Source organism: Ruditapes philippinarum, unplaced genomic scaffold, assembly GCF_026571515.1.
Source record: "Ruditapes philippinarum isolate M1 unplaced genomic scaffold, ASM2657151v2 ctg4636_1_1_1_1, whole genome shotgun sequence".
Taxonomy (NCBI): Eukaryota; Metazoa; Mollusca; class Bivalvia; order Venerida; family Veneridae; genus Ruditapes; species Ruditapes philippinarum.
This window is the reverse complement of record NW_026862151.1, coordinates 40,193-59,769: the sequence shown is the minus strand read 5'-3', so window position 1 is coordinate 59,769 and position 19,577 is coordinate 40,193. Positions and strand designations below refer to the sequence as shown.

Below are 19,577 nucleotides of genomic sequence, written 5' to 3'. Positions count from 1 at the left end.
TTGTTTATAAATATGGTTCTATTTTAAATTACAAAAAAATACGTCTAAGTGTTCCTCTAGCTAAAAAGTGGAAACATTTTTTCATAGAATAAATTTGTGTTGAAACCCATTAGATAGGGGGCGTTGACGTTAGCTTGCAATTACCACTAACGTCCATGAACAGGCTCCTGCAACATTTTTAATTTTGTCGTTCTTTAGGATTCTGTTTTTCTTTATTAAGTAAGTCACTAATTTCATCAACAATAAATGACTTATCTGTACAAGCATTACGAGCAAAGGACGCCATATAAAAAGACCACACGTGTTTCTAAGTACTTACAAATTTTGAAGGCTATGAATTTTATCTGCACCTAAACGGATAAATAGACCTGATAATTTCCATATGTTGCTCAAATTAACCAATGACAAAATTACCACTGGAGCCTACTGGTGTTTTCTCATACAAATCTCTTCCAATTAGCCGAACTATCGTGGTTATCTTATCGCATGGCTTGTGTTTTACTAGAACAATATATTTTCTGAATAATTTTCTGATTATTACATGTTGGGTTAATACTCTATTCAAAACAAATCATGGATATAACTGGCTCCATATGCAACTTGCAATATTCATCTACTATGTAGGATCAGCAAATATAAACATGTGATTTGTAAGAGAGCGTAGTTTCTGAGAAGAAGCAAGTATTTCAGAACGTTTCACATGCGGTATTTTGATGTCATTTAGTACATAATTTTGACGGTAAGCAAAATAATGTTTGGGTTTTATTCATTTTATGTTCAAAAATGATATTGTTGTTTGTTTTTTGTTGGTTTTATTTTTCAGTGTGACTGGCTTTTATGATCACAGAATAATTGTTACATATTATAAAAATAGAACCTGCACAATAAACAATTTCAACATATTTTAATTAATGTGTTGCATTGTACGATTTAACACTAACTTACTAAAATATAATACATTTGTACTGTTATTTGCATTCATTGTTTGAGCTAGAGCTAGCTGTAATGATTGATTCAGAATCAAATAAATCTTCTGTTAAAATGTAAGATAAATATGAATGCATAATAAGAAAACTGCACTAAAACGATGCCTTTCGAACAGAAAAACCCTGACTATGAAACAGCGATAGGAAAATATATAATATTTTATCATTAAATAATCCATCAAAGGTTAAAAGGAACATTATGAAAAGATATATATTAAACAAGAAACTGTTCTTCAAGAGTCAAAAAGATATAGCAATTTGATACTAACCAAGAAATGTCCATCGGTTTAGAACAATAGAAAAAGACCTAAATTCGATTTGGCTGCGTTTGTTCAATAGTGCACTCATAATTGCTTAATGAACTTCAAAGTAATTAAAGTAAAAATAAAACAATTACATCTATCCCGTGAATTTCTGAAACATTTCTTAGCAGCAAGTGTACTTGTGTTCTAGTATAATAATGTTACATTGATCGGAATAAGTTAATCTTATCAGCCACTCCTTACTTGGAGAGAGAAAAAAAACAAGTTTTCAAGGTTCATTGGTTCTGAAAGTTTATAACTCAATTAATTGAAAACAAAGAATATAGAAAGACAGTGATAGGAAAGACGATGTTAACAAAACTGATACAGGGAATATGGTGCTATCTATTTTTTAAATGCCCTTAACTTCCAAGACAAAAGAAGAAAGTACATGTATTTTTTTTCTAATGGCAGAGTTTTTTTTTTGTTTTTTTTTTTTTATTTATTTCATTACAAGTTGTATTTAAAACAATTTGCAAAAATAAAGTTAATTTGAAATCTTTTTAAGGAAAACGATTAAGGACGCTCGTCGTGTTGCATCTAAAAAAAAAGAAACTTGCATTTATGGTTGACATTAAACACGCGGTACATAATACTTAACATTTCTGCTTTCTATTATCATTATTATAAACGTATCTTAGCAACGTATTGAAAATTTCTTGTACGAACATACGCAATCGTATTGATGAATTGCGTAATTTTGTGAATATTTATTTAAACTGCATGTTTACACATAGATGGAATTAATTTTCTTCTTTGCAATTACTATTTTCAAACTTCAAACGAAGAGTTGTAACCTGTAATTTACGGCTAAAGCTATATTTACATTCTAAAATTATAACCCCAATTCAAGCCAAAACTTTGACATACTTTACAACAGATGATTATGTAAACCTATGCTGGAGTATCAAAATATATTTATTGGTGATGGTTTGAAAAGAATTGTTTATTTTGACAAGATATATGCATTGAATGAGATATATATATTCATACATTTTCCCTTCCGTGAGAACTGTTGTATCACAATATATTTGGCTATTTTAGTATCTATTCTTTAAAATTTCCAATATCTCAAACAAAATTAACTAGATTTAATTTATTTCGGTATAGATATACATATATTTGAATCTTATTTCTCTATATTTTTGTTTTAATTCTACTGCTTTATGAACGGTAGATGATGTACATGTAGTTCTACCATTTTCATTATTGTCACGGAATTCTTTTTCAATTCTTCTTCAAAACCGTAGTTGGCACAGAAATTCTTAAAATATTTCATTAGTAAATAGTATCAATCTGTTTCATTCTCTCGTGTAGTTTTCAAGAAACAACCAATGATAACAATTTGTACAGCATGCAAACTAGAAGACATTTTAGAAGCATCTTTATGTTAACATGAACGAACGCTAGGACCAAATGGGAATCAGTACTATTTTACAAATGAATATTATCTTTTTTCTTAAAGTTTAGAAACCGAAAGATTTACTAGTTACTGGTTTAATTGAATTATATTAAAAATTATTATAAAAAACGTTAAAAATTAATAATTGTTTATATGTAATTTATAACAATGAAACACCAACAATTGTCAAAAAAGAGAATTACTGTCATGTATTAATTAGTTGTGGGTTCGCAGCTTCTGAGGGATTACCCATTTTCCAAAATTTTGTATGTAACAATGTTTAGTATACAAGTTATTCAATCCCTTAATTGTGAGGGAATACCTGCTGTTTTTTTATTATTATTTATCTTGCACCTTCTTGAAATAAAACGGATTGTTATCATTTTACTAACAATTGAAAGAAACGGTGAAATAATTAGTCATGTAATACGAATAAGAGGCTATTTGTGAATGTTTAATATACTTTTTAAATGCAACTTTTCCTGTACTTTTCGTTTGTACACCAAAGACAGTAACTGTACATGTACCCGTTTTATTTTTCGTCCTTCCATATGTACACCATAGACAGTAACTGTATTCATAATTGCTATTATCATGCTTTTCTCATGTTAAAATTATGCATTGTTTTGTCTTGCTTCACCATAATACTACACACATGTTTTGGCGATAGACATTGAATACTGTAACCCAATTTATATTCGCGAATATAAATGTTCGCGTTTTGCCGAGGTCGGACATATTTGTGAATATTAATTTCCGCGTTTTCTTGATTTCCGAAAAAAATATATTCGCGGATTGGAAAGTCCGATGGAGCCGTAAAATCCATTAGCCGACTAATAATCTTCAATAAGGTAACTTAATTTCAACATCTTATTTTCAAAACATATTTATATTTTGTAACCACAGTTCATCTAGAAAAGTCCTTAAGAAATTCAGTTTAAGCGTTTCATAAAAAAATACCTTCTCCAATCAGGGATCGTACCCACGCCGAGAAAATTATGTTATATGAGTCCGCAATCTAACCAATTGAGCTATACAGGCTGTTAGGTTCGACGGGTAAAATCGATACTAGTATGAAGCCATCTTGTATTTCACTGTTTGTAATTATGTACACCCAATACCCTTTTGTGATGCTCGATAGGTCTATACCACCTTTGTCTTAACAATTCACTCAAACAATTATTTTATAGGATCCAAAAAACAATAGCCTTTTGTGATGCTCGATAGTTTTCCCACTTTTGTCAAACGATTTATTCAAACAGTATCCTATACGGAACGTGATTGACAATAGGTCTACTAGTATTTCATAAACTGTATTAAAATGTGGATGTTTGATTTGATTGCTATATTGACAGAGTTCTTTTGATATTTATAAAATAGTAGTAGTTTACTCAGTTTGTGTTTTTATTGCTTTATGGCAATATTCATAACAATTCATTACTTCCTAACAGGTGCCCGTAAAATTCGAATATATCCGGTCAAGTAGCTTTGCATAAACAACGTCTAAAATAAAAATTTCTCTCCAATTTATTCGCGAAATCGTGCGGACTTATTCGCGCAAACAAATATTCGCGCTTCGTGGCCATCCGCGAATAAAGCGAATATTAATTGGTCGCGAATATTCGTTGGGTTACAGTATATAATAAAGCCAAATCAACATTGCAATTGTTAGTGTAATTTTATATATGATACATGTATATTGAAATATACAAATATGCACGACGTTAATTGCTACTCTGATAGGTAACGTTTTAAGATACCCTGAGCTATATTCTCACCAAGTTCAAAAGAGACGACTAATTATTATATACATGTATGTATAAATGTTTGTTTGGTGTTGTTTTTTTCCATCAATTTTAATGGATATAACGCATTCATATGTCCGTTCTAATGTTAGGCATGGTGCGATTTTGTAGTTATACCTCCGGATAATGACAGAAAGCCACTTTAAATTAACCATACCAAAGTTTAGCCACAGCATCATTGCAAGTTTTCAAGCAGTTTACCAGTTCTTGATGCATTTTCGCAAAAAAATGCAAGTGACTTCTATCAGGCATTTTGGCGATGATTGTATTATATACTAGTATATACATACGTCCAGCAAATAGCAAGAAGCATTCAGGAAGACTTGTGGGGAACTGTGACGTGAGAGGAGAGGTGGAAATGGTGCCATTTAATGCATAACTCTAAATCAAGATATACAATTAAATCTAACTACACTTTGCACAATCATCATTTATTTATTTTTCCTTGGATTATTTGTCTTTTTGCCAATTTAGACAGGTTTATTTTACCATAGTCCTCAGTTTGGGATTCTATTCATATAAATGACAATAAAGGATTTATATCCAGCAAAGAAAAGTAGTCCGTTTTGAATAATCAGCTTCATTAACAAACTCATCCAACCAAAGTTAGTATTACAAAGGTCAAGATAAAGTAATATCTTCTTCCCATTACACGACATGTTTTAAAGACCATACTTGCATTACTATAGTCCAAAAGATAATATTTTTTGTACTTATTTACTTGTTTCCTAGATACATGTACGTAGCAAGCCAAATGTGAGGTCATCCGGATAACCACCAAGAGGAACCCCATCATCTTCCCATATGAAATACACCAGACAACCCTCAACGTAACCAACCAGGCCAAGTATCTTGGAGTAACCATAACACCAGACCTATCTTGGAAATGCCATATCGACAACATAACCAAAAATGCCAACTCAACCCTAGCATTCCTGCGCCGAAACATCCGGTCAAGCCCACCAGATGCCAAAGTCAGAGCCTACAACACCTACGTACGGCCAAGCGTCGATTATGCCTCCTCTTTGTGGTCACCTGCTGCTGACAGCCACATCAACCAACTAACGATGGTCCAAAGAAGAGCAGCACGGTTTGTTAAGAACGACTACTCACGCCAGAGCAGCGTCACACAGATGGTAAGCTCACTGAACTGGACCAATCTACAGAAGAGACGGGACATGGCAAGAGTCAACATGCTCTACGAGATCAAGCATGACCATGTAGATGTCACACCAGATCCCTCACTACGTAGTGCGAGAACATCAAGAGGCAACTCAAAACCACATGTAGGAAATATGTGTATCAGGACAGCTTCTTCCCGGCCACCATCATCCTCTCGAATCGCCTACCCATACAAATTGTTGATCCTTGGAGAGGTTCAAGTCGGCGCTGATGAAGTACACGTACTACCACCAACTAGACACATTGCCAGTTTTACCAGTTTTTAAGAGGATGTGAATAGACTACTTTTAACTGTAAAGAGGAGCCCAGTTGCTGCGCATGTATATAGTTTTAGTTTCATCGCGATTATGCTCTATGAAGAGTGAGGCGATTAAAAGAAGATGATGATGATATACACTGTATATGGAATTTGTACTAAAATAGATAAATACAGAATCCCTAAAGAAAGCCCAACACGGCAAAATTGAAAATGTTGCAGGCTCGGTTTGATTGAGCCTGTTCATGGACGGTACTGGAAGGTGCAAGTTACCGTCCACGCCCCCTAGCACCGGCTTAAGCAGAATTCAACATTTAAACATGAAATAGTAAAATTTTGAATTTAGAAACATCCGCAGATATGTTCATACGGCGGTTATCATGGAACCTTCAATGTGACACTTCCGTGCCATTCCATGAAAAGCGGCGTATGGTCCCCAGGTAATAAAAGCGTGTGCCCTAAACGAGAAAACAATGGGCGGAACTAATTAAAATGGAATTTTGAAAGGGGATCAGAGGTTATGAAGCCTGCATATCACAGATAAGACGTCAAAAGACAAATTTAAAAAGCAGGCAACATATCCTAAGGGTGATTCAACATTATTCAAGTAGGAATATTGGAACCACCCAACTAGAAAATGCCGAAAAGTTGAAACTAAAAATACCACAAGCACAACAATAATGCCGTGCTGAACGATCTTCAAGGATCGAAAATATAACATCATTGATTAAATGTACGGGGAGACTTTTTACAGCCGCCACACGGCACAAATAACACGGATGTGATCATAAAATAGATAAATACAGAATCCCTAAAGAAAGCCCAACACGGCAAAATTGAAAATGTTGCAGGCTCGGTTTGATTGAGCCTGTTCATGGACGGTACTGGAAGGTGCAAGTTACCGTCCACGCCCCCTAGCACCGGCTTAAGCAGAATTCAACATTTAAACATGAAATAGTAAAATTTTGAATTTAGGAACATCCGCAGATATGTTCATACGGCGGTTACCATGGAACCTTCAATGTGACACTTCCGTGCCATTCCATGAAAAGCGGCGTATGGTCCCCAGGTAATAAAAAGCGTGTGCCCTTAACGAGAAAACAATGAAAACCGTTTTGTATTGCACTACAATTTTTACTCTACAATGTTAAATTTGTCGCTTTGATTGACATGTCACCCTATGAGGTAGTTGCGAAAGCCGTTGAATTTCTCCCAGGAAGTCTTTGATAACCTTAACAAAAGACAACGGATGTACGACATCGTGATGGACGTCGTCAAGGTCTTCGACAAGTTTGTCCACCAAAAGTTAACAAACTAAAAAATACGACCATGTGACCATCAAGTTTCATCCTTGACTAGGACATTTCTGAGAAACTCTAAGAGGGTTGCGTAAAATGTCAAACATACCTCTGATAAATTGTCAGTGTTAGCCGGTGTCCCTCTGCAAATTTTTTTTTTTTTTATTTTATTTTTTTTATGCTCTTCCTGTTTCTGGCATATAGTATGACATGCCAGAAATGACAAAGTTAAAGCAGGGGGAAAGAGCCACACTACAAAAAAACGACCTTATATTAAAATTATTAAGACCACAGCTAGACTATTCCTCAATTATAAATGGCATCCTTGCAGAAACATCTTACCTACGTATACAAAGTGGAAAATGGACAAACATCTGCAGTTAGATATGTTTGAGGTAATTATGACTTTAAAAGTAGTGTCGCACAAATAACCTCCCATGACAAATTGAATCTAGTCACAGCCTAAATATTTTCAAGCGGTAAAAGGTATTGTTTCAAATATGTTTAAATTGTTTGATTGTAGCAGATATCCCATTCGTGTTTAAATATAAAAAATATTTTGATAGAGTGTTTACGGTTTACCGGGGCGTATCACGTTGGGGGCAGGATCTGACCGCCAAACATCTGTGCCCAGAATATAGAAATTCGCTATAACCAGGTACGTATATTAACGGTATCCGCAACTAGATTTTAGACCGTGATTGGTGTCGTGCCATTTACGCGCATGCGCACATGCTACGAAAAACATTAATCGATAGCGGAAGGCAACAATTTCAGTTCATGAAAAAATATGTTAATTAAGCGCTATTTTATGGGCATCTGCACAAAATACTCAAGAAATAATGACAGGTTAGTCTTATTTCTTTGTTATGTATGTAAATTTTTACTAGATCACGCTTTCAATGGCGTAAATCGGGTTGGAAATATTCCACTCTGGATGAATGAGATTTACAAAATGGCGAAAAGTTTGTTTGAAACGAGTGAACACGTATAACATCTGCAGAGTCATCAGGCTTAAACCACTCGAAGAAAACTGACTAAACTTGCACAAATCGGTTTAAAATAAATTAAAGTATGTCGTGAAGGTACTTTTAACACTCCCTTATCATCTGTTCTATTGTTTTTGTGGAAGGAAAATGTTAAATTTTTGTGGTGCAAAATTAAATTCACGACCTATTTTAGCCGAAGCATCAGGGGTATTTAAAGACCTTTAAAATATAAATGAATGCTGAAAAGTTAGTCACTATATCATAGTAAATGGTTTATGATATTATTTATAATTTTCAGCCGAGTAATTTTGATGCTATGTCTTTTTGAAAATGGATGACTTTTTCCACCATTTTTTTTTCATTTACTCAGAAGTTATATTCAACTTCTTTTTTGTTAGTTATTCCAGGTACGTATATTAACATTAGTACATGGTTATTCTGTGTTGATAAAACAAAATATTTATATTAAATGTCATTTCATCTATTTCAGGTCGTAACAAATGTGTTTCAAAGGGTTTCAAGTGGTAGATCAGCACGACAATTTCACTGAATGCTGATTCAGCCCAAAAGTTCAGATTTGCAGCTTGTGCCAGGAGAGTCCCAGAAGTGTCAAATAAATTTCGGGAATAAAGTGAAACTAAATGAAAACACTATAAACAGTCATTTTATAGCCAGTGCGATGCTATTGAAGTTTTATTTAAATCAAGTTATAAAATAAAAGGCAAAACTTATGTGTCTTCATTTTTCTTTCTTTTTTTTACTACCAGGTACCTGTTACTACCATTTCCAATACCTTTATGTCTTTTCTCTCGAAAACATGTACGTTCATTCAAGAGAACCTGAAAAGATACTGACATATGTAGTGGTGAAACAGTTTATGCAATATAATTGTATAAAAAGCAACACAGAGAATATGTTTTAAATAAAAACAACTGGATATAGTAATTAATTACAATCTAGCCTACCCACTAAAAAGCAGTTTCAAACAAGACCGACTGATAGAAAAAGTGTGAAAACTATCACAATATTGAACAATTAAACAGATGCACATTAATAACCGTGATTAAATCAATTACTGAATCTCCAGCAAACATCAATTATGACGGTACAATCACAATACTTTCATAACAAAAAATGTTTAGGCCGTTTTTCAGAAAACGAACATTTTTATAAGAGCTCTTTTCTGGTGCAGTTTGAAAATTATATAATCATACTTTTATTCAATTTTAAAAAAAGATAGATAGATAACTTCATTCTTTAAAACAATGTTCAAATAGAAAAATATAAAGGGCTTAATAAGTTAAATATATGGTAAAAATTTGCGTTCGAAATATGCAAGATGATTCTGGCCATGTGATTCTTCACGATATCTTATCCGCATTTATTTAAGATACGCAATAGAAATTGAAAAATAAAAAATTTAAAACTACAGTTTATAAGCTTTTTATAAATATTTTTTCACAAATTTCGGTCAAAAATGACGAAACAATAATAACTTGTATGTAAAATTTCTTTCGTGTGCAGTCGCGATTTGGCTGGTAGTAAAAGTTGCGTTTTTTACTCGTTACAATTCCGGAAATAATTTAGCTTTGTAAATGATAATTACACGGTTAAAAAGATCAAATTCTCAGCTTTCTTTTGATAGGTATTTTGCGAAATTCGGACCATATATGACGAAAAAATCTTATATTTGTTCGAAGAGGGTTAATATACGTACCTGCTATAACAGAGCATCCTACAGTTTTCATCTTTTTATTAACACTATTAAATTTGTTTCAGTGTCCTAACACATGATTATTTCTTCAGTTCATTCCTAGATCTACTTTCAATTTGTTAAATATTTCGTAATTAAACCGGCGCGCACGTGAAAAATGTAGAAAGAAGCGGTTGGTACAAATTACTTTCGTTGGGTTCCTTCAAATATAAACAAAAAGGGAGGTAAGTATCGAATGGCGGTATTTTTAATTTCCCGTGAATATCAATCGTCTTCATTAGTTATTACCAGTAATTCGTGAATATTATTTTTTTTCAATGTATTTTTTTATTTATTTTACCTTTTCAATATGTAAATCTGAAATGTTAATCCCAATGGTGTGCACTATAAAAATAAAATATAAGTATCAATCCAGTGTCATTAGATTTCGCGACAAAGTTGAGAGATAGCCAGGGTTCTACGATATCACGGTACTTAACCGTTTATCAGAAACTATTCAAATATAAATATCCAACACGAATAAGATTTTTCTTCTATTTAATAAGTGAAATTTTTCCAAAACTGTTTATCAAAAAAAACATAGATTCTACCTATTTCAAAAGATCCAATAAATGTCATTAATGACATTATATAACCCGGGGTTCTATGATATCACTGTACTAACTGTTTATTGGAAAATATTTAAATATAAATTTGTCAGGAAGATTGTTTTAATGATTTCTAGGTCATATTTGAATATGGGTCATCTCCGATCAAAAACTAGTTCACAGGAGCTAAAAATAGAAAAAACTTGCTTACACTTTAGTGACTGTAGTTTTGACTCAAATATTCTGGAAATTTTTCTGGAAGGTTGTTTTGATGATTTCTAGGTCAAGTTAAAACATGGGTCATCTCCGTTAAAAAACTAGGTCACAATTTCCCAATCTGAGCTAGGAAAAGGTCTGATTGTATGCTACAGCATTTGATGTATTTAGTACACTAAATTCACCCATTTCACAATTTATGGGGCCGAAATTCAGGCCCATTGCCCTTCCCAGCTAATTACCTTTTTAAAAAAAAAAAATAATCCACTCAAAAAAAGTTTTTTCTAGTTTTTTTTTTTTTTAATTTAACATATCTTAAACAGAAGACATCTAAAATAAATAGTGCAGGTGCTGGACTTCACTTTTTTCTAAAATCTTCAATATATTGCATGGTAGATTCACTGATACACTAATGGTGTATGAAACACCAGTGAGGATATATACTACACCTAGAGAGATCTGTGGTTGAACTAAATTGAGTTTAGTGTATTTAGTAGAAAAAAGTTTTAAACACAAAGTGTCAGCAAAAAGAAATGATAATTTAAAGTGTCCTACCTAGTGAGTAATCATTATTAACTGATTAAATATTAATTGATTAATATCTTACAAACCTTGAGAATACTTATTCTATTCCATGCACAGAGTTCAGATAAGTAATGAAAAATGCCATGAAATAAGATGGTTAAGATTGAAAAGTTTACTGTTCATAATAAAATTTGTTTTTGAAGTTGTATTTCATAAATGCTTGTAGGTACACAGTTATTGAGTTAATCTGTAAATTATAAATATAAAATGGAAAAGCATCCCCTGTATGGTAAGAAGAAGAAAAAGAAAGTTTCATGTCCGAATCCATTGTTTGTACAATGGCTAACAGAATGGAGAGATGATGCTGCTGAGAAAGGGATCAAGAGTCAGTATACCTATGGAAAGGTAAAATGTAATCAAAGTTTTTGTACCTATCTATTACTCTTCCTCCACTGGTAAATGCTAAAAAGTCACCAAATGACTTTTTACATTTTAATTGATACATTAAATACTAGAACATCAAAACAAAAATTGTGCTGAAATGTTAATATTTCTACGAATCCTAGTACATGTATAAATACATGTATACAAAAATGGGGCAGGTATTTTTAGTGAACATTTTGGTTATCAAAACCAAACATACATATCTGTTAAATACTTCTAAAGAGATTTTTTTGTCCAAGGACCTTTGTTACATGTACTTATAATGATTCTGTGAACATGTAGGCTGTACCATATTTTCTATAACATGTATTATAAATAATTAAACATGCAGCTGACAAATAATATTTCAACTGTGACAGTCATTTATCATTCACAGTGTAAGTGATTCGTGTACTAAAGTTACTATGATAACTTCACTAGAATCTCTTGTTTTGTAATTGCTTGATGACACTAACTGAAATTATATGAAAAGGCTGATATCGATGTTAAATTTGTTTCATTATATCATTATTATGTCTGATTATATTTTATTAAATAAAAAAAGATATTGTGCTATAAATATTTCAAATTTTGATATATTCATGCATTATTCTTTCTCATTTCAGGCATTAAAGACCTTACAGAAGTTCCCTTTGAGATTTGAAACTGGAAAAGAATGTAAAATCCTAGAAAATTTTGGTAATTATGTATTCCTTAAGGTTTTATTCACTGCTCTTCATTTATTTTTTAGTTTGAAAAAAAATCATAAATGGTATCTTTTTTGAGGTTCTAGAACTTTTTGAAATACAATATAGTACCACAACAAATTAAGAACAACTTCATTCATGATCATTGGGAAGAACCCTAGATAATATTGGTATAACTTTTAACTTTTGTATGTACTATTAAAATTTTGTTTAAGATAAAATTATGTTAATACGTATATAATATTAAATGTGTTAACATTGACATTATTGTAGAATGGTTATTAAATATTTTCAGGTGACAAGATTTGTAAAATGTTGGATGATAGATTGTCAGAACATGTGTCTGTGTATGGCACCACAGCTCCTGTCAACATATCAGACACAGCGTCACATGTCCAAGTTCACCAGCAAACTAAATGTAAGGTTACAATGTCATCAGGCTATGGATGTCAGGCAAAGATGGAAAAGAGTAAGCTAACTTTGTTTTGTCATGAATCACAAATATTTAAAATAACTTATTTACAGCATATTGACATTATAACTCCAAAACAATTAGCTGAACTTAAAACAGTCAAGTTTTTGCCAAGTGCTTGATTGTCAGGTTGTTCCTCAGTTTTTATGCTTTACCAAGCGTAAATTTAAAGGCACATTATGAATTGAATACTATTTTCCTCCTTTAGAAAGGACAAACATGAGTTTTATGAGTTTTATAACATTTATATAATGGTTTTTAGAGTATGTTTAAGAAAAGTAGCTCTGAATGTAAAATTATTTATCATAAAGTAGCAAAATTTATACAAAGTAGTACTTTGACTTCCACAGAGAATAAAAAATTATTATATCTGTACTAATTGCTTAAAAGCAACAGAAGCAAGAGATGGTTCAGGTTATTGGCCAATGAGTTACTATTGATTTGGAAACTACAGAACACCAAAAATGAAAATAAAAAATTAAGGGAAAAAATAAAAGTGTTTCTGGGGCAAAATGGACCTTTAATGCAAAGCTCCAGATAAGCTTTCAGAGGTAAAAAGGGGAATCCCTATTATCAATACAACATTTGCTTTAATATATCTGCAAAGTTTCTGCATCAAATTTCTGCATCAGTTCATGCTAGGGGTCTTGGAGTGTAGCCTGCAATTACCACTTCTGTAGTCAGGGATTGTCATGTAGGGCATGTACTTCTTATCTGGAGGTTTGGAATTTGAATCCCACCAGAGTTCACTTTTATATATTTGTTACAGATAAATCAGCAAACAATGGAACAGTATCTACAATGCGTGTACATGATATATCTGATAGCAGTGATGAAGAAGTTCATGAACAACCAGCTAGAGTAAGTTAAAGTTTGCCCTTGTTATTTTTACATTGATAAGTTGTCTTTACTTGTCCTACTTGAATTGTTAGATTTTGCTGAGGCATTGTTTATTTAAGAAATTTCAATTTCAAAATTCTGAAATTATGCATCATTTGAACACTATAAAGTCTGTTCAAGCTGCAGGGAAGTGCAATACTGGTATTTTGGTGATACAGGCAATTTTAGTTCTCCAAGTTATATGATCAAAATGAGTGTATTTTTATATTTATAGAAAAGACAAAGATCAGGACGTAAAAGTGGTGACAGGGCATATATACCTGTTTACAGATCAGGACCATATGCATTACTATTGACTTTATATAAAGATACACAGGTAATCAATTTGTCTCTTTTTATCCATAATTCCTACTTGTATTATTGTATATTTTTACCAAAAGCTTTTGTGACAGGCTTATTTTGTGACAATTACATCTGCGCTGGATTTTAAAATACACTTGATCTTCTTATGCTAAAGTTTGATTGAAATTTGTTATTATACAGCATCTTTGTAAATATATAAAAAAAGTGTCTATGTAAACTTAACAACATCATGTGTAGAACCAATATAACACAGAAGTCTTGAGGTTTCACTGTTTTAGATAACACTTGTTTCAGCCCAATTTCATATTTAAAAAAAAAAAAGGCCTGCTCTTTTTTTAAAAATGATGAATGATTATGTCCACATTAAAATATGGACACGTCAATTTAAGATGTTTAGAATGGTAAGGGTTTAAGATGCTTTTGGTTAACAAAATATGTTGTCATCAGATATTTATAATATAATTATGTATTTATATATTTACAGTCACCAGAATCTCAAGGATTTATGAATAAAGCAGATTTGATTAGGAAAGCTCAACCATTAGCTGACAAATCTTTTACTATGGTAGGTAGCAGTTTTGCAGGCAAAGGTTTTTTGTGCTACCACGTTAGTGGCGGTCATTTAGATTTACCCTTGTCCGTCCATCCGTCCGTCCTTCCGTTGGTTCGTCCGTCTGTTCACTTTTGTGTCAAAAGTAACTCAAAAAGTATTTGATCTAGAGTCATGAAACTTTACAGGAATGTTGATCAGCATGTGTAGTTGTGCACCTGGGTATTTTCGTCTGGATATTTTTAGTATTTTCAGAGTTATTACCCTTGACTTAGTAAAATTTTGCAATTTTCAACTTGTGTCGTATGTAACTCAAAAAGTATTTGACCTAGAGTCATGTAACTTTACAGGAATATTGATCAGCATGTGCAGTTGTGCACCAGGTATTTTCGTCTGGATTTATATAGTATTTTTAGAGTTATTGCCCTTCACATAGAAAATTTTTGCAATTTTCAACTTGTGTCGCAAGTTACTCAAAAAGGATTTGACAAAGTCATTAAACCTTATGGGCAGGTTGCTCAGCATATTTAGATTTGCACCTGGGGTTTTGCTTATGGATTTATCCAGTATTTGTAGAGTTATTTCCCTTGACTTAGTAAAAAGATTGACAGAACAGTGGCGCGGTGGGGGCACCCATGTCCTATGGACACATTTCTAGTTTTTTATTGTTATTTACTTTGAAAAAAAAAAACAACCTTTATGCAAAACAATGCATAAATAAAAAAAGCTTATGAAATCAAACCTATTTTCACATATGAGCAGCAGATTTTTACCTTGACACCGGGAACGAAAAATTCCTAATTTCATTGCAAATCTATAAATACAGCCATGATAAGCTTTTAGTATTTCTTTACGGATTTAACAAAACATTATCTTATATTTGATTTTGTGCCCCCACTTCAGGGGGGAGCATTTAGATTTACCCTTGTGCATCTGTTCTTCTGTCCGTCCGTCCATCCGTTCTCTTTTGTGTCGCACGTTACTCAAAAGTATTTGACCTAGAGTCATGAAACTTAATAGGAATGTTTATCAGCATGTGCAGTTGTGCACCTGGGTATTTTCGTGTGGATTTATTCAGTATTTTTAGAGTTATTGCCCTTGACTTAGTAAAAATTTGCAATTTTCAACTTGTCGCACACAACTCAAAAAGTATTTGACCTAGAGTCATGAAACTTTACTGGAATGTTGACCAGCATGTGAAGTTGTGCACCTGTGTATTTTTGTGTGGATTTATCAAGTATTTTTAGAGTTATTGCCCTTGACTTAGTAAAAATTTGCAATTTTTAACTTGTGTCGCATGTTACTCAAAAACATTTCTAGTTTTTGTTGTCTGGAGTTATTGCCCTTTGTTTATTTTTACTTTTTGAAGTTGTCCGGGACATAACTCGGAAACCATAAGAGATATCAACAAGAAACTTTGTAGGTTGATAGATCGCATTGATTAGAAGTGCAGTGCAAAGAACAGTAACTCTGCCTTGCCTAATTTTGGAATTATTGCCCGTTGAACTTTTTCCAGGGACATAACTCTGAAACTACAAGGTGTGTACTTTCCTGTGTCCAAAACCTATTCGGGGAGCATCACCCGGCTCAAACCGGGCTCTTGTTCAACTTAGAAATTCATTGTAAAGTTTTGCTTGTAAGCTGTTATCTCCATAACTACTGAATGGTTTGTGCCTTTTTTGGGACAATTTTATGCATTCATAATAATAAAGCAGTGATTTACTTATTAAAACAACTTATTATGGCTTAATAACAAGCCTTTGTACCTTTTCGTTCAATTTTATGTATTCGTAGGTAATTAGCATTACTATACTCAATAAAACACCCTTGTGACAACTTTTTAAATAGTCGAGCCAATACCGTCCTCCGACAGTTCTTGTTATAAAAATGCACCCTCATTATACAATCACTGTATTCAAACCAGCCAGCAGTGCCTTGTTGTTTTAAGCAGCCATGTTTATTAGCTCACCTGAGCATATGCTCAGGGTGAGCTATTAGGATCACTCTTCGTCCGTCGTCCGTTGTCCGTTCACACTTTTAAAACGACATCACCTCTGAAACCATAGGGCAGATCATAATGAAACTTCACAGGCATGTTCCTTGTGTGAAGCCTTAACAAAGTTGTTCAAAGAATTCCATTCCATGCAGAACTCTGGTTGCCATGAGCCGAAAGAAAAAACTTTATGTATATTGTTAAAACTTAAAAAATCTTCTTTTAATAAACATTAAGAGCTAGAGCTAAGATATTTAGCATGAAACATCTTCTAATGGGTGTCTACCTTTTTTGTTCAAAAAATGGCCCTGGTAGTAAAATTGGCCCCGCCCCGGGATCATTGATTTTCCTTATATGTATATAGTAAAAACTTAAAAATCTTCTGTTAAAAAACCCAAAGAGCTAGAGTTTAGATATTAAGCATGAATTATCTTCTAGTGAGTGTCTACCAAGTTTGTTCAAATAAAAGCCCTGGGGACAAAATTGGTCTGCCCAGAGGGGGGGTCATTGTTTTTCCCTATATGTGTATAGTAAAAACTTAAAAAATCTTCTTAGAGCTAGAGCTTAGATATAAATCATGAAACAACTTCAAATGGGTGTCTACCAAATTTGTTTGAATAAAAGCCCCTGGGTTAAAATTGGCCCCGCCCCGGGGGACTATATACAGGTGAGCGATTTCAGGGCCATCATGGCCCTCTTTTCTCATTATTCCTGTACATAGATGATGTTTCTAGTATTTATCTCACTCGTATGTTATGATTTACCTGTGTTGTAGGCAGACCCAGGATGTCGCTATACTGCATGGTCTTCTATGGGTACATTGATAAAGAAAGGTTTAGTTATCAAAGATAGTAGCCCAGCCAGGTAACAGGAATGATGATTTTTTTGTTAATTTCATGCTTTCCTAAATTGTTCATAGTAGCTTATTATAGCTTCTTTGTCATTTATTCTTTCCTTCACATTGATTCTCATAGCATTTTTATATTTTTAGCTCCACTTTTCGAAGAAGAAAAAAACAAGCTGTTTTCATGATCCTCTTGTTGATGTCAGCATTGATTAACCTGTTCGTTAATGTTCATTTTCTCAGAAACTATAAAAGCTATCCATTTTATATTTTGTTTACATGTTTCTTATCATAAAAAGATGCCATTTCATTTAAAATTATTTTATGCAAAGTAATGCCCCTTTTTCAATTTTTTGCCCTGGTTAACCTTTTAATTAAGGTCCATTAAGGTCCATTTTCTTTGAAACTATGAAAGTTATTCACTTCGAACTTGATATTATGATCACTATTAAAATATGACACCATTTTAGTTGAGCAAAGAATCATTAAATTCATTTTTGCAAGTAATGTCCCTTTGTTGACTTAATTTTATAATTAATAATCACTTCAAACTTTACATACTTTTTAAATTATAAATGCATTTCTGAAGAGCAAGTTATTTATAACTTATTTTTGACTTGAAATTTTGAAATGTAACCTACAGTTTAACTTCGTTCGCTCGAACTCATTGCCCAGTCCCGGCAAAATTCCTATATAATATATATTGTTCTACCTCGGATCGCTCGAACACCCATCTCTCGAACCTGATCTCTGGTCCCGTCGGCAGAAATATAGTGTAAATCACACCTTTTCGGTCGAACACAAACAGACAACAGAAGTTGCGGTTGACATGTTCTAAATAATTGACAGTCGGTGACACATGTTTTAACACCTCGTGATCGTGACAAAGGCAATTAAGGTTAAATGAAACCAAATAAAAAGTGTTGTAACCGATTTGTTTGTTATGATACAATTGTTTATTTGCCGTCTTTAGAAACGATAAAAGGAAAATGACTCCTAAAATGCGCAAAAGTCAATAAATAAACGGTAGTAATAGAATGCGAAATGGACTCCATTTCGCAAAATGAACTTTTCGACTACGAAATGGACATTTGTTTCTTAAATTTTGGTTTAAGTGTACTATTTAATATCTTTTTTAATAACGAACAAGTGATATATGACATAAGATTACTATTTAAACAATTTTTGTAATATTTTTTCATTATTTATGCTTGTAGATCTACATTTGAAAATAATCGTATAATAATGTCACATAGTTAAGTGTTTTATACATGGTCTTTCAAATAGAAAAATTCTGTAATATATCATATGTTTAACCTGGGACAAAAATATTTTTGTCGTCCCAGATTAAATTTAAGTGAATAGAAAAGATACCCTTTGAAGTTTGTGACATGTCAGTTACACCATAATTTGTAAAGCAAATGTCCATTCGGTAAGCGATACCTCCATTTCGTGGCCGAAAACTCCTTTTCGTAGAGGCCAGATTATTTTCATAGATATGACTATAAAATAGGAAAATAGTAATATTAATTTGTTCAATCTGTAGTTTTATGTCAAAGGTTAAACATAAATTAATAAAAATAATATTACTCATCGCTGTCAAACAAACAAATGTCCATTTCGTAGGCGGTAAGTTCATTTCGCGAAATGGAGTCCATTTCGCATTCTATTACAACCCATAAATAAATGGTTCATGTAACGTGATTTGTAACAGTGTAATCGAATGATACTTGTACGTGTGTTTTTTAAGCTCACCTGTCACAAAGTGACAGGGTGAGCTTTTGTGATCGCTTTTCGTCCGTCGTCCGTCCGTCCGTCGTCCGTCCGTCCGGCGTCCGTCCGTAAACTTTTACTTTAAATGACATCTCCTCATAAACCACTAAGCCAATTTCATCCAAACTTCACAGGAATGTTCCTTTGGTGGTCACCTTTAAAAATTGTTCAAAGAATTTAATTCCATGCAGAACTCTGGTTGCCATGGCAACCGAAAGAAAAAACTTTAAATATCTTCTTTTAAAAAACCATAAGAGCTAGAGCTTAGATATTTGGCATGAAACATCTTCTAGTGAGTGTCTACCAAGTTTGTTCAAATAAAAGCCCTGGGGTCAAAATTGGCCCCGCCC

At 32.9% G+C, this 19,577-nt stretch overlaps 1 protein-coding gene across 3 annotated transcripts in view; it reads left to right on the top strand.

Moving 5' to 3' along the window:
• The first annotated feature begins 11,508 nt into the window (after nucleotides 1–11,508).
• Nucleotides 11,509–19,577, top strand: part of LOC132718113 (crossover junction endonuclease MUS81-like) — a 38,338-nt gene continuing 30,269 nt past the window's right edge. For 2 of the 3 annotated variants that reach the window (XM_060701741.1, XM_060701740.1), the window contains exons 1-7: nucleotides 11,509–11,667; nucleotides 12,312–12,384; nucleotides 12,688–12,861; nucleotides 13,634–13,725; nucleotides 13,979–14,080; nucleotides 14,552–14,632; nucleotides 17,386–17,474. In XM_060701741.1, coding sequence (XP_060557724.1) covers nucleotides 11,530–11,667; nucleotides 12,312–12,384; nucleotides 12,688–12,861; nucleotides 13,634–13,725; nucleotides 13,979–14,080; nucleotides 14,552–14,632; nucleotides 17,386–17,474 — 749 coding nt within the window. In that variant the 5' untranslated portion in view covers nucleotides 11,509–11,529. Of the gene's footprint in view, nucleotides 11,675–12,311; nucleotides 12,385–12,687; nucleotides 12,862–13,633; nucleotides 13,726–13,978; nucleotides 14,081–14,551; nucleotides 14,633–17,385; nucleotides 17,475–19,577 lie in introns of all 3 variants that reach the window. The other variant, XM_060701742.1, reaches the window with a different exon arrangement.